At 48.4% G+C, this 14,871-nt stretch overlaps 1 protein-coding gene across 5 annotated transcripts in view; it reads right to left on the reverse strand.

Annotated features, from left to right (window-relative positions):
• The window catches only part of Iqsec1 (IQ motif and Sec7 domain ArfGEF 1), a 342,158-nt gene extending 327,637 nt beyond the window's left edge, over positions 1-14,521 (reverse strand). For 2 of the 5 annotated variants that reach the window (XM_052721473.1, XM_052721472.1), the window contains exon 1: positions 14,218-14,521. In XM_052721473.1, coding sequence (XP_052577433.1) covers positions 14,218-14,477 — 260 coding nt within the window. In that variant the 5' untranslated portion in view covers positions 14,478-14,521. The remainder of the gene's footprint in view (positions 1-14,217) is intronic. The other 3 variants (XM_052721480.1, XM_052721481.1, XM_052721474.1) reach the window with 2 other exon arrangements.
• Between the last annotated feature and the right edge of the window lie 350 nt (positions 14,522-14,871).

Consider the following 14,871-nt stretch of genomic DNA (forward strand, 5'->3'; position numbering starts at 1 on the left):
AAACAGGGGAAATTTTTAGAAATGCTACCTGATAAATGAATTCATGTATTTATAAATGACATGAAGATATGACTTTACTGACATCATACACATTACTGAGGAGCCCAGCAAAAACAAGCAGCAGAATGAGACTAAATAATGCACAGAAACAGAACTCCAGCCTGGTTCTATCCTGTTCCACAACTACATATTCACACCAGGGGCATTTGTGAGCCACTTTGGAAACCCTTGGTCTTGCATACAAAACAATCATAATATATTTGAAATATTTTGCATTAAACATAAGCAATTGAAGGGTAGGCACGCAGAGGTGAACAGGGTATAACTGGTCTCTACTCCCAGAGAGAGATGAGGCAGGCAAACAGGAGCAAGAGAAGTTGGGAAGCTGCCAGAGGGACCCAGGGCTACAAGAGTAAAGTGGACACACATAAAGAGGAGATTGATTCTAAAATGTGTCAAACAGAAAAGAGGCTAAGATAGGGAACCTGTCCTTCCAAGAAGGTTCAAAAAACAGGAACAGGGGTGTGGGATGAGGCTTCTAGACAGAAAATGGAGTGAGGCACAAAACGGCACATGTCTGAGACAAGTGATAGTTCTAGGCACGTGGGAAAGCATAGAACAAATCAACCATCTCTTGGCCACTCTGCCTTGTGCATGTTTGTGAGCAAGAGGAAACATGCCAGCCAATATATGTATCTGTAGCTGACTTGGTCCCTTTTCAGTTGCTATCAGCAAGCCTGAAACTGGATTGCTAATAAAGAATAGAGGTTTATTAGGATCGTGTTCTGGAAGCTGGTATGTCCAAGAACATAATAATGAGAAGTTTGTAAGGGCCAGTGCTGTATTGACATGACAGAGCATACTACTTGGGAAATAGAACAACACTCTAACTTGGGTCTCCTCCACTTCTTACAAAGCCTCTAAAACCATCATGGGGTCCCACTCTCAAGATCTCTTCTAATTACCTCCCAAAGGCTATGACTCCAAACACTATTAACATATATGACCTCAGGGATTAGGTTTGCAACACAACTTTCAGAAGACTCAAGGACAGCAATATCCAAGGCAGACATAAAGAAACAAATAGAGGGAAAGTGGGAGCAGGAAGGGGAGAAATAGGAGGAAGACACAACTTGGTGCCTGTTTACATCTCAGAAGGCCCCAATTTGGCACACTCCATAGCATGTTCCTAAAAACACAATACCCCACTATCACATGTGACCACTCTCTCCAACATAGAGCCCACCAGACAGGCCAGAGGTCTTGAAGATATTCCCTGTGTCCCTAGCAGGATGACAGCCCAGCAGGATGCTGTTGCTCATGATGAGTTAACAGGAGGGAAGAGGCAGGAATGAGAACAGGGACCCTCATGGCTGACGTTATCAACATTGTATCCATGAATATGATTTTCCCCAGACTCCCTCCTGGGTGTTTTGGCTGCTTCACCATATGGCAGGAGTTAAAAATACAACTCTGAGTGTGGGAAATGAAGATGAGATGGGTAAGCACTCTCAGAGTGACTGGTAGGAGATCCTGCCTGCCCTAGCTAGTCCTCAATCAGGGCACAGGCCAGATCTGAAACATTGGAAGCATCCTCAGCCCTGTGGACACTGGCCTCTTCAGACATACCACCAACCTCTCTAGTGACTGTCGTATCCTACATCTGGAACACACCCCTCAAAGGCCATGTATTAAGAGCTTGACTCCTAAGCCCATGAGGAAGGTTTTCAGAGGTGAGGCCTAGTGGGAGATCTCTAAGCCATTGAGAATATCCACAAAGGACACTGAAGGACTCTAGTCTCTTTCTCTCTACTTAGCTTGCCAGCTCTCATGGTACATGACACAACTTCCTTTCTCATGTGCTATAGCCATGGTGTTCTACCTCACCACAACCCCAAAAGCAATGGGGCCAAGCAACTACAGGCTGAAACCTCAGAAAAACTGTGAACCACAATAAACCTTTCTCTACTTAAGCTGATTATCGCAGGTAATGTGTTAGAGTAACACATCTTTAATCCCAGCACTCAGAAGGCAGGTGGATCTCTGTGAGTTCAAGGCCAGCCTGGTCTATACAGTGAGTTCTAGGATAGGCTCCAAAGCTACACAGAGAAACCCTGTCTCAAAAATCAACAACAACAAAAAAAGACACAATGAAAGGGAGGCTGTGCTGGCTAGTTTTATGTCAACTTGACAGAAGGTATAGTCATCAGAGAGGAGGGACCTCAATTAAGAAAATGCATCCATAAGGGGATATAGACAAGGTGGGGCATTTTCTTAATTAGTGTTTAGTGGGGGAGGGCTCAGCCCACTGTGAATAATGCTAACCCTGGACTGGTGGTCTTAGATTCTATAAGAAAGCAGGCTGAGCAATCTCTGAGGAGTAAGACAGTAAGCAGTATCCCTCCATGGCCTCTCTGCATCAGCTCCTGCATCAGAGCCTGCCCTGTTTGAGTTCCTGTTCTTACTTCTTTCAGTAATGTGGAAGTGTAAGCCAAATAAACCCTTTGCTCCCCAAGTTGCTTTTGATCATGGTGTTTCAACACAGCAACAGTATCCCTAACTAGAACAGGGCCGAGTCCCATGCCCAAGAATCTATGTTGGCCTTCCACCTGGTTGAATGACAAAATGGGCAGAGGTGACCTTCACTATCAAGAGTAGGTCAAAAGAAGTCTCTCATCTCCCTCCTAAGCCTTTCAGAACATTCTTTTCCTGGACTGACTCTCCAGAGTCTACCAGGCTGGAGAGGCCTCATATGAACACTCCAGTGGTTCCAGCTGAGCCCAGCTTTCTAAACCCTTCCACAGGTGCCAGGCATGTGAGTGAAGGCATTTGGTTATCCTCCAGACAAGCCCATCTCCAGTTAAATACTACAGAGCAACTTTCCTTGATAGTATAGGGAAAAGAATAGGCTACCCAGGTCTTGCCCAAACCTGAACTCAAAAATCTTGAGATAAAATAAAATGGTGTTTTGGTTTAAGACTAAATTTTAATTTCTTACACAGTAACAAATAGACTATTTAGAGTAAGTGGATGGCTGACTGGTTGACTCATTGAATTATTGACTCTTTATTTGCGAACTATTCATTAAAATCTAATGAGGACCCAGGGAGATGGGTCAGTCAGTAACATGCCTGCCATGTAAGCATGAGGATCTGCGTTCAGATCCATAGCACCTATTTAAAAAAAAAAATAGTCAGAAGCAGTACCTGTGCCTGTAATCCCAGACTGAGGAGGTGGAAACAGCTAAAATGGTGAGCTCCTGGGTCAATGAGCGATCCAGTCCATTCTGCCCCCCAAAAATAAGGTGGAGAAGGGATTGGAGAAGACATGCAATATTGACCTCTGGCTTGCACGCACACACGCACACACACACAAATACATACACCTATACACACATACAGAAACACACACACACAGAGGCAGAGAGAGAGAGAGAGAACTAGCTGAGGACGGGGCCCCATTATATGAACAGCAAAGACAACTTGTTCTTGTTCCCACAGAGTTTCTGGGCTTGTTCCCTTGTCCCCACACAGTTTGTCATAGAGCTGCATCCATGTTTATCAGCTTCTCCCCCAGGGTCTGAGTTTCCCTGCCAACATCCTTGACCAGTTCCTGCCCCTGACCTCATTCTCTCTAGGTAAGGATGAAGTCTGTGTTCTGTATCTGGGTCTAGTCACTGTTGAAAGCCAGGTATTGATGTTCTTGCCTATTATTCTTGATTTGTTTCTCCTTTATTTCTATCAGTTTTTGCTTCATGAATCCTGAGGTTCTGTTATTTAGTGCATGTTTGTTTGTTATGGTTATGTCTTCTTGAGGGACTGGCCCTCTTTAGAATTTCCTTATTCATAGTAGCAAACTTTTTCTTAAAATTTATTATTTTTTGCTATTAGTGTATTTTTTGACAGGTTCTCACTGTGTAGCCCTGGCTGAACTGGAGCTTATTTTGTTGACTAGGCTGGCCTCAGACTCACAGAAATCTGCCTCTGTCTCCTGAATGCTGGGATTAAAGATTGTAGCTGGAGAGTTTCTCTCCAGCTCCCACCAAACCCCAGCAGTCCCGCAGCCCACTTATAAAATAAACACACAGACTCTTATATTATTTAAACTGTTTGGCCTAATGGCTCAGGATTCTAGCTATCTAGTTCTTACATCTTAAATTAACTCATTTCTATAAATCTATACCTTGCCACATGGCTTGTGGCTTACCAGTATCTTACATGTTGGTACTCATGGCAGCGGCTGGCAGCAGCTCCTGACTCAGCCTTCCTGTTCCCAGAATTCTCTCCTCTCTCCTTGTCCCACCTTTACTTCCTGCCTGGCTACTGGCCAATCATTGTTTTATTTATTAACCAATCAGAGCAACACATTTAAAATACAGAACATCCCACAGCAAAAGATGTTCACCACCATGCCTGGCTGGTGTAGCCATTCTATTTCTCTTTTGGTTACTATTGTCTGATACAAGTTTTATTAAGCTCTAAAACATCCTTTACAAATGAAGCTCTTAGCTGCTAAACCACCTTTCTACCCCCTTTCATTCCATTTTTGAGTAAGGAAATGTAGCCGTATGATGGTGTGGGCTCTAAGAACGCCTTTGCTCTTATTATTTAAGCTGGTACTCCCTGCACCACTGCTGGGTCATCTATTAAACACTGTTGGTTAAAGGCCAAGTACAGTGGCATCTGCTGAGTCCTTAGCCCAGTGACTGGCCTACTGTAGGTGCCAGGGAGGCCAAGGAAGCCAGCCAGCCTATGGCTTCAAAAATCAAACAAATATCCAAAGACCACCCCCTACACATACGCACAGAGGTAATCTTTGAGGCTCCACAAAGTTAGAACTGGGTGAAAAGAGGCCTCAGAAAGGTTAACCAGAGATGTAAACATATGGTGAGTTGTGAAAGGAGAGAAGCAGAGCATTCTAGATAGCTCTGCTTTTGGGGAGGGGCGTTAGGGAATCCATTTGGCTTTAATAGCACTAAGTCTCTGACACTTTAAAACATGCAGAGTCTGTAACTAAAGGCTAACCAGATGAAGACAGTATGTCTTACAAAGAGTTTGACTCAAACTCTGTTGTATTAAATATGCAGAATGGTAAGCAGTAGATAGATAACAGATGCATGCTACAACTCTAATCATCTATTTCTAACCTTGTGACTTAGGTTGCACACAAGCTTCTCAGCCCAGGAAGAACAACAGTGACACAAGTTAGCATGGGCCTCCTGTACATTCGTGTGCACTGAAGATTTGCCACCAGGAGGTAAGTGAAGTTTTGTAGTCTTGCTTTACAATAAACAAACTAGAAGCCGAGTAAGGCAAAAGCACTGGTCTGAGGAAACACGGCCTGTTCATGGTAGAGGGAGCAGCTTGGTGACAGTCTATGTCTTGGACATAGTGCTATCCATTCCCTGCACATGAACTCATCCAAGAGCCACCTCAAAGCCCCTGCCAGGCTAAGGAGAGCAAGCAACCCTGCTTGAGCTGCACCTCTCAGAGGTGGGTAAATGAAGCTCCTCTGGGTACCAAGAATTGGAAGTAGCTCCAGGGATGTCACCAGCCCCCTCACTCACTATTCCAAAAGCCACTGCAGGCAACAAGGCCCCAAATGGCAACCTCCCATCTGGAAACTTTCTCTTGGATGAGTTGTTCTTTCTCCTCCCCATCTGGGAAGATGAATGTCGTGGGTGGAGAGATAGCAGGGAATCACATGCCTTTATCCAAAGCATATGTACCTCTCCCACCCCTCCCAGAACCACCTGGGCCATTCATGTGTCCTGCGGCACCCACTGTAGCATATCTCACTGCCCCTGTCTGCCCAGGAGCCAAAGGTCCTCTCAATGTATAGGTTCATTTAAGGGCTCTTGTCTTCCTCAGATTAAAGCCAAGGTCTCTAATGGATCTGCATGGCCCTGCTCACTTTGCCCCACTATCCCCTTCCTCACCTCACCTGTTCACCCTCCCATCACAAGCTATCCCCCTCACACAATGGTCCCTTCCCTGTGCCTCAACCAAATCAGGTACATTCCCTGCTGGAGGCAACCCTGAGAGGAGGGTCCAGTTATCACTGTCCCAGAGAAAAGATAAGGATACTGAGGTTCAGAGAGATTCATTTCACATGCCCAGAAGCAAAAAAATAGTAGAGCTCAAGGCTGGGTCCTCTCTGGCATTTGTCCCTGAGTTTTCCACGCAGAACATTGAGAGGACTCAGCAGCTATGCTGGTTCCAGGATACCCTCAAGGAAGTCTCATTTTCCACCCTTAGCAAACGACGCCCCCTGCAGTCAGATATGGACTGCCCAGTCATGAGACAAGAACTTTGATTCTCTGTAGGTGCAACATACACAGAGGTGCAATACACAGAGCAAGCAGTCAAGACATCTAATCCACTAATGTGCCTCCAACAAGGAGGCTTGGGACAAGGCCTGAAGAGGGTGTAGGTTCCATACCCCCCATATAACCACATGTCCCCACATACCCTATGTGAATGAAACGTGAAAATGCATGGGCTGCTTCACCAACAGCTGTCCAAAAGGTTAGCAAACACACATATGTGGAAAAGAAATTGAAAGTGACTCAAAAAGTAGTGTCCAGTATTGGCTGAGCAACTGGAGAGCTCTTCCCACGTCTATTCACACATGCTTCCCACATCAGTCTTGCCAGTTGGGTACTGCCATTGAGGTTGTTTTGCCATGAAGGGTAGGGGCTTCTGGAAGCAAAATTATTTCTGCAAGGTGACCCAAGTAACACTAAGACACCAAATCTGATGCTCAAAATTTAAAGTGACTGCTCTCTCTGGGTGGATGACAAAGCTGGAGTTAATGCTAGCTCCTTAAGCCAAAAGTCTGGGTGGTTGAACTGTACCACACCTTGAAGGGCCTCAGATGTTTCACACTGTAATGACTACACCTATGAGCAGCTCCAAAGCCACATAGTGCAGTGAAGCGTACTGTGGGCAGACAGACCTGGGTGCAGATTCCGCCTCTGTCACTGGTGGGGAAACTGCTAAAAAGTCTGAGATCTCATATCTACAAAATGGAAACAGTTTGAAGAGTGATTGCCTAGCTTGTATAGAGCCATGAGTTTGACCCACAGAACTGTACACCTATAATCTCAGCACTCAGGATATGAAGGTAAGACAATCAGAAGTTCAAGGTCATCCTTGGCTACATTGAGAGTTTAAAGCCAGTCTAGGATACATAAGACCCTGTTGCAATAAACAAACAAACAAACAAATAATAAATAAATAGGAAAATGAAAAGAAAAAGAAAAAGCAAGCAAGCAATCACCGAATATACAGTACCTAAAGGGCTTAGTTAATGTTATAGTTTTGTTGTAATTTGGTGCATTCTAAGACTTTCTCTCCTGTTTCTTTTTCTTTTTAGCAGTTGATTAAGCCGGGCGGTGGTGGCGCACGCCTTTAATCCCAGCACTCGGGAGGCAGAGGCAGGCGGATCTCTGTGAGTTCGAGGCCAGCCTGGGCTACCAAGTGAGTTCCAGGAAAGGCACAAAGCTACTCAGAGAAACCCTGTCTCGAAAAAACAAAAAAAAAAAAAAAAAAAAAAAAAAAAAAGAGTTGATTAAAAAAAAAAAAAGATATGCCAGGTGTGGTGGTGTCTATCTTTAGTCCCAGCACTTGGGAGGCAGAGGCAAAACTCTCTGTGAGTTCGAGGCCAGCCTGGTCTATAAAGTGAGTGCCAGGACAGCCAGGGCTGTTACAGAAAGAAATCCTGTTTCAAACAACAACAACAAAAAGTTGTTTATTTTATTTTGTGTGCATATGAGTGTTTCACCTACACGGATGCATGTGCATACATACATGCCTGATGCCCTTAGAGGTCAGACAAGGGTGTCAGATTCCCTGGAACTGGAGTTGCAGATGTTTGTGAATCACCATGTATGTGTTGGGAACTGAACCCAAGTCCTCTGCAAGAGTAACAAGTGCTCTTAACTGTTCAAAAAAAAACAAACTCTACAACCCCTCTCTCCTATTTCTTTGTAGCTCTGGCCTCCTCCTGGAAAGAAAGACAAACATTTCTAAACCAGGACATATACAAGGCACAACTTGGAAAGGGTTAACCTAGTTCTGCTCCCTAGCCCCTGCCAGTCTGACATCTGGGTCCTGAGCAAGGTAACTTTATCAGACTCATCTGTGTCTGTCTGGCCTCTTCTGCCAAGCTGTCCCCATTCATAGACATACCACAGGCACTCAGGGCACCTGTCACCCCCAAACACTCTATGAATACAAGTGTAGTATGTGTTCTGTCTCATCAACTTGACAATCTCTTCCTCCTCTTCCTCCTCTCTCACTCCTAAAGTCCTAGCTCAAGTGACACCTCCTGCAGGAAGCCTGTAAGCCCAAAGGCAACCGACCACTTACTTCACATACTCTGGCCCCATTTCCTATTCCAAGCTTTATCTATGTTCATGTTTCCAAATAGAGGAAGTAAGGAAGCTGCCCTAACAGAGGACAAGAATCCCACCTACCTGTGTGGCCCAGGAACATGGTGAATAGAGGAAGTGGCAATCACATGTCTGTTTTACTGAGCCCCATCCCTGGGACACAGTAGGCACTCCATAAATGTTCACTCCCCATCCATGTGCTTCTAAGCACCCTCAAGGGTACAGAGGTATGCAATAAAGCAAATATTGAAAAACTTTAATTGCAGAACCTGAAGGGAAGGAAGGGGAAGTGGTGTTCTGCTCTGCATGATTCTTTCTACTTTTCTATGTTTGAAAATGCTGGGTCTAAACAATTCTCAAAAGCAATTTCAATGCCCTAGTTAACCCTGCTCCAAAGCTACCATCTACAGAGTCCTCAGTGGCAGATACCACAGGCAGTTCATATGTCTGATCTCCTTCTATAGAAATGGTTACTCTCATTTGTCCTGGAACTGACTTAGAGAGGACTAAAAAATATATACAGTAGGGGCTAGATCTTCTAATCCACTGCTAGAGGAGGGCTAACTATACAGGGACTAGTCATGAGAAATCCTTAAAGGTCCCCAGAGAAAGCCTAAGATAGTTAGGGTCACAGGGGGCATTGCAACATCAAAGCTGCCATGCTTTATTGATGAAAACAGAGGTCTTTTCCATACATAATACTGGACAGTGCACTCTACATAATTCTAGGTTATCAGCTCCACAGAGAAGATCTGCTACACAGGAATTTCATCTGTGTCACTCAGTCACACTTAGCCCACAGCTGGGGAGATATGGGCTGCAGCCTGACCTGTGTCTATACTGGGTCAGGGTCAGCAAGCAGGAAACCCACTGAACTCAGATAGTCTAATGACTGCATCAGTAGCTCTTACTCCATTTCAGATAGGTCAATTTCACCTTTTTGGATTCTAGTTCTTGCCAAACTCTCAGTTTGTCTATGTTTGTTTCTCTGGTGGCTCAGTGGTAATTATTCCAGTTGACACCCTGACAAGCACAACACAATGTACTTCCCAAGTTAAGCCAAGTGTTGCTCTTCCATAAAAAAATAAAATAGCACCAACAACCCAATCAGCTGTCAAAACAACATCATAGACAAAAGAACTGACAAACAGCCATCCTGATGACAAAACATATGGATGTCCTGAAATGCCTGACTCCTGTGACCAAGTGCTTACACTTCCCCCTCCATGGCAAAGCCCTGGGGTTTGAGCTTTCTGCAGGCACAGTTGCCTGTATCCAGGACGAACACTCACGTCGAAAATACCAACAGCCCCTGACTGCGTTTCACACACTGCACTGCTCACTGTTTTCCTCAGCTCCCGCTAGATAAAGAAGCATTCCCTGATTTATTTTCTGGGTTGTAAAATAATAATTTGCTTAGCTTGTCAGACGGCTGGGAGAGAGCTTCAGAGAAACACTCCCTCATCTTTCTGCGGACTCTACCATCTGCTGGAAAAATAAGAATGGCTCACCCTGCTCCCTTACAGTTTAATACATTTTGTCCAACTAGGACAAGTGTCCCAAAGTGTGGTGCAGTTTGTTCCTGACAGAGGGATATCTTCCCAGCACTGGATACAGGCTTTATCTCAGCTGGGAGAACAAGAATATTATTTAATGGAAACATAAGCACAGTGTTTCCTGTCACCAGTTTCTTAGCCCTAGTCACAGATGAGGAGAAAAGGCCCTCCCAGCCTCTCCCAGGCTCCATCGTTGCTCAGAGGGAGAAAGGAATCTGCACATAAGAGCACTCTGCTCCCTGGCCCCTGCAACCCAGTTTTGGTACTTCCAAGCCACTTTGAGGAATAACACAACTCAAAGTCTCCTTGCCAGGACCATCCTAAGTAGGACTTTCTGTGTCATCTGCCTGCTGTCAATTAGGACAATCCAGTTTTGTCTTGCCACCCCTTCTTCCACGGCCACCCTTGAGCATGCCCCTGAAATGAAGCACCATCATCATGGTTAATGTCACCACAAGCCCAGGAAGAGCACTTTGTTTGGTAAGTCAACAGACACTGAATGCCACTGAAAACCTCCCCCAGAGTGAGTCACCAATTCAGAGCTTCAGAAAAAACGTCCTCTCAGAGTGATGTGTGATGTGACAGCCCTTGAGGGCTGGAGCAGATGAGAAGGCGGAAGAGGCAGCTCCACTGGGCCTCTCCCCAGCCACTTAAGGCTGATGTTTACTTCTGCCAAGAAACTTCAGAGGATCAAAGGCTAAAAGGGGGTCACCTTCTTCCATCCTTGCTCCTTTGTACAACCACCACCAAAAGTGCTGCCTTGGTGATGAGATTCCATGGGGCAGAAGGGATCCATACATGCTGGGCTCCCTCAAGCACTGGCCAGGAGCCAAAAAGAATCCTGAGAGGTGGTCTGACCATTCCACAGTATGAAAGGCAGGCAGTAGGTGAGCAAGATCAGGACCTGGGCGACAGTGTGCAGTCCAACACTGGTTCACAACAAAATGGCAGAGCTTAAATGGGGCATGTCATCACTTGGATCCTAGGTCTCACATCTGTACAATGAGAGCAGCAACTGTCTCTGCCTGATAGGAGTGATGATGCATGAGGTGTGAGCACACAGCAAAACCTTCGGGAATATCATCATGCTCTCCTAAACTTGATTCAATATATTCATCAGTACCTGCTACGGGAAGGTTCCAATCACCCTTCTTCTCACAGGCCTTACCCATTCAAACAAAATACTCTGAGCACCCACTAGGTACCCAAACTCTAGTGAGGGGATTGTGGTTCTAGAAATGGATCATTAGAATGTAGCTGACTGAACACTGCATATGAGTGCTGATATCAGGGAAAAATCAACATCAATAACAACAGAAACAACTCCCAGGCTAGCAAAGGCACCATGAATGACTGGATTTCTTCCCTGTTTTAATCTTCTCCCCCAACGCTGGGAATCAATGATGACCCGTGGCCTAGCGGTCAAGAAGTGCAAGAAAACCCTCTGAGAAAGAGCTTAAGGGTTTCTGGGATTGAAAGCTTCTAGAACGTCCAGGCATCTTGTGCCTGGTGAGGTGATTATCAAGCTCACTCTTGTCTTGGGGCAAGCAATGGACCACTGAAGCTCGTCTATGTAGTGAGCAGGAAGCTCCTAATGAATGCTGCAGTGGCTCCCAGCTACTTAGAAAATGCTCAGCCAGCACGCTTGTCAGCCCCTCTCTTACACTCTATGCAGACAGGGAAGCCTGGGAATGGCATCATCAATGCCCAAAGGCAGGGAGTAGTAGAGCCCAGTCCCCCAGCTCCATTCCCCCCAAACTGTGGCCTTGTACTTCTCTGTCACCTCTGGAAACTCGGCCTCAATAACAGTTGTCAGTTTCAGCAACCTTTCCCCACAGTTCCATATTCCCCATTGCACATCTCCTGCACCTAGCCTTTGAGTTCCCACCTCCTGCCTGGGCTCATGGGATCCAAAGAAATGAGAAACTGACAGACATGGAAGAATCTAGCATGCATGAAGTACCCACAGGGTGCTGGTTTCCTTTCTCCCTGTTACCTTCGGGGAAAAAGGGAGGCATTTAGGTTGATTCCTGCTTTGTATGCATTTAAGAAAAGCTGAGATGAGGAAAGGTGGTGTGACCTGTCCCACAGTCACCCGCTGGGATGTGCACAGCTGGGCCTTAGTCCCAAGTTCATCTACCCACATTATTTTCTTTATGTAGCATTATTTAATCTCTTCTTTTCTGTGGTTCTTCCTGTATCTCCAAATATTATCTCTGATGGTTCTACATACAACAGGTACTTAATAAAATCTCTCAGGGGGCATTAGTCATCACACACTCTTTCACATCAATCCCTTTATTCACATAACCCCTGACACAACTAATCTATGTTTGGAAAAGCAGCCCCTAGTGTCCCAGAGTCCTAAGCACACAACAGTTAAATACCATACCACAGAACTAGAGGATATGGGGTATCTCCTGCCAGAACAGGAAGGAATTGGCATTCCTTTTTCCAAAAGGCCAGGAAATGAGTTTCAGGCAGGAAAGCAGGGCTAGTGTGCTCTGTCTTGAAGGGGAGTTCCTTTTCCTTTTCCTATCCCCATTCCTCACAGACACTCACTCATTATCATGGGGTCTACATGCCAGCAACATACAATGTCCCAGAGCTTGTGAGAGAAGTAGATTCTTTGGCCTGCCCAAGACCTGCTGGGTCAGAATCCACAATCAGCAAAGAAGTCCAGGCTCCTAGTATGCATATTCAAGTTTGCAAGATGCCTTGGACCTAGAACATAGAGCAAGAACTGTGCTGCCACTTGCTTTCCTTAAAAGTGACACTATACCTTTTTGAGGTGACACAGGCTTTGTCTGTGCCTCCAGTAGGGAAAACACCAGATGGTCTCAAAGCTGGAAGCTTCGGAACTAAAATCTCAGCATTTGCACCCCATGACCTCCTCAGCCAAGACCACTGTCTGGATAGATAATGGAGATTCCCCAAGGCAGGGGAAGAAACCTCTGTCCCTCTGAGTTCTCCTGTCCACCACGTACTCCACTTGGTCAGTAGGGGTGACTTTGAAGGGAAAAAAGGACTATATCTCCAGGGATAGTGTTGTGAGGCATCAGTCGGCCAACGTGTGTCACTGTTCCCTATCAAAACAGGAATGTGTGTCCCTACCCTGATGCCACCTCCCCAAGCTGTGAGGGACTTCATTTCGGCAGCCCAGACTTTTCTCGCCATCCTTGCATCCAGCATGAGCTGACCCACAGCCTCTGTGAAAGGGACTAATGAAAAGCCTCAGAGCTAATGAAAAGCGCTCCCCCTCTGTGCTCTGGAGTGGCAAGAGGGGCTCTGTGTCAGTGACATCCCTTAGGAGCTGGTCACAAGTCCCCTACCTTGCAGAAGAACTTAAAGAAGGGATTGAGTATAACACCTCAACCTGCCCCCTAAAGAGCCACAGAATTCAGCCATACTCTGGCTCTTCAGACCCCACTCACCGCCACACAACTCTCCTTTTCAAAGAGTGGACCAACCCTTCCATAAATGCCTACAACTAGTGCTCCGAGCAGGCTGTAGCGGGCTTTCTGTCCCATGTCCATGGCAGGATGCAGCCCGACCTGACGGGGAGGAAACCGGTCTCCAGGGCCTGGATTCCCACTCCAGGGAATCAGACCCCCTATCTGGAGTCAGCCTAACTCCCTCCTCCAGCATTGCATGCCCAAAGCCTTTCAGGTCGCTTGTTCTAGAGCTACTGACCACATCGCACACTTTTTCTAGCCGACCCCTGACAGTCCCAAAGGCTGCTGCAGAAGGGGTAGGCAGAGAGCTCGCCGCAAACGCGGCAACTCCACCCCAGCGTCACCTAAGTCCCTAGCCTGGAGCCCGAGCCCCGCCCAGGTGGGCACCGAAGACTGCCAGCCGGGCTTCGGGCACCAGCACCCAGAGGCGGCGAAGCTGCTGCAAGGCTGGAGCTCCCGGGACGCCAGGGGCCAGGGTGGCGGGGCTGTGCCTCCTCGGCGTCTCCCTAATCCTCGGTCCGAAATAGCCAGGGTAATCTCGGGTCGAGGCGGGGGAATTAGTGTCTTGGGGGAGGAGGACGAGGCCGCGAGGCTGGACGGCGCAGGGTCGGTGTGAAGAGCACTAAGCAAGAGTGGCCCAGGCGGCCCCGGGCGGGCGGGCGCTGCACGCGACAGCCGCGCGGCGAGGCCAGGCCGGATGGCAGCTCCGGGAGGTCCCGGGTGCGCCGGGCTCCGACCGAGGGACTCACTCCACGGCCCCCTGAGAAGTTCGCGCGCCCCCGGCACGCCCGCTCGGCCGCTCTGCACTTACTTGTCGCGGCGGCTGCCGAGCTCGGGGATGGCGCCGAGCGGCGAAGGGCCCGGGTCCGGGCGCCGAGCGCACGCGGCCAGGTGTCGCCGGTGCCGTTCCAGCAGGCCGGCGTTCTCGCGGCTCAGCCGCGCCACTTGGCGCTCCAGCTCCTCGATGCGCCGCCGCCGTTGCGCCAGCAGCTCCTGCTGCGCCGCGACGATCCGGGTCAGCTCCTGCAGGTACTCGGCCGCCGTGCCCGGGGGCTCGGCGGCGCTCGCCATGGTCCCCGCGGCGGATGGCCGCGCCTCAGGCGAGCGGGCAGCGGGGCGGCGGCGGCGCAGCCATGGCTGCGCGGCGGGGACGGAGGCGCGGCGCGGCAGCGGGGCTCGGCCCGGGGGGCGCGGCGGCGCGGGGCTGGCGCGGCTCCGCCTCGGCTCCCGCCTCCGCCGGCGGACGCCCTGTGCCTCGGCGCCTCCCGCTCCCCCGCGCCGCCGCCACCCCGCTGCCCGCTGCCCCACCGACGCGCAGTGGCCGGCAGGGCGCGGAGCTGCGGCCGCCGCGGGCAGGCGAGGAGTTTGCAAAGTGCCGGCTGCGACGCGAGGGGGAGCGGGAGCCTTGAGATCGTAGAGGGAGGAGGCGCCTGGGAGGGAGGGCGCCGCCTGCCGGGCCCGCCTC

Source organism: Peromyscus californicus, unplaced genomic scaffold (genome assembly GCF_007827085.1).
Source record: "Peromyscus californicus insignis strain IS unplaced genomic scaffold, ASM782708v3 Scaffold_6__1_contigs__length_162567912, whole genome shotgun sequence".
In the NCBI taxonomy this organism is placed as follows: Eukaryota; Metazoa; Chordata; class Mammalia; order Rodentia; family Cricetidae; genus Peromyscus; species Peromyscus californicus.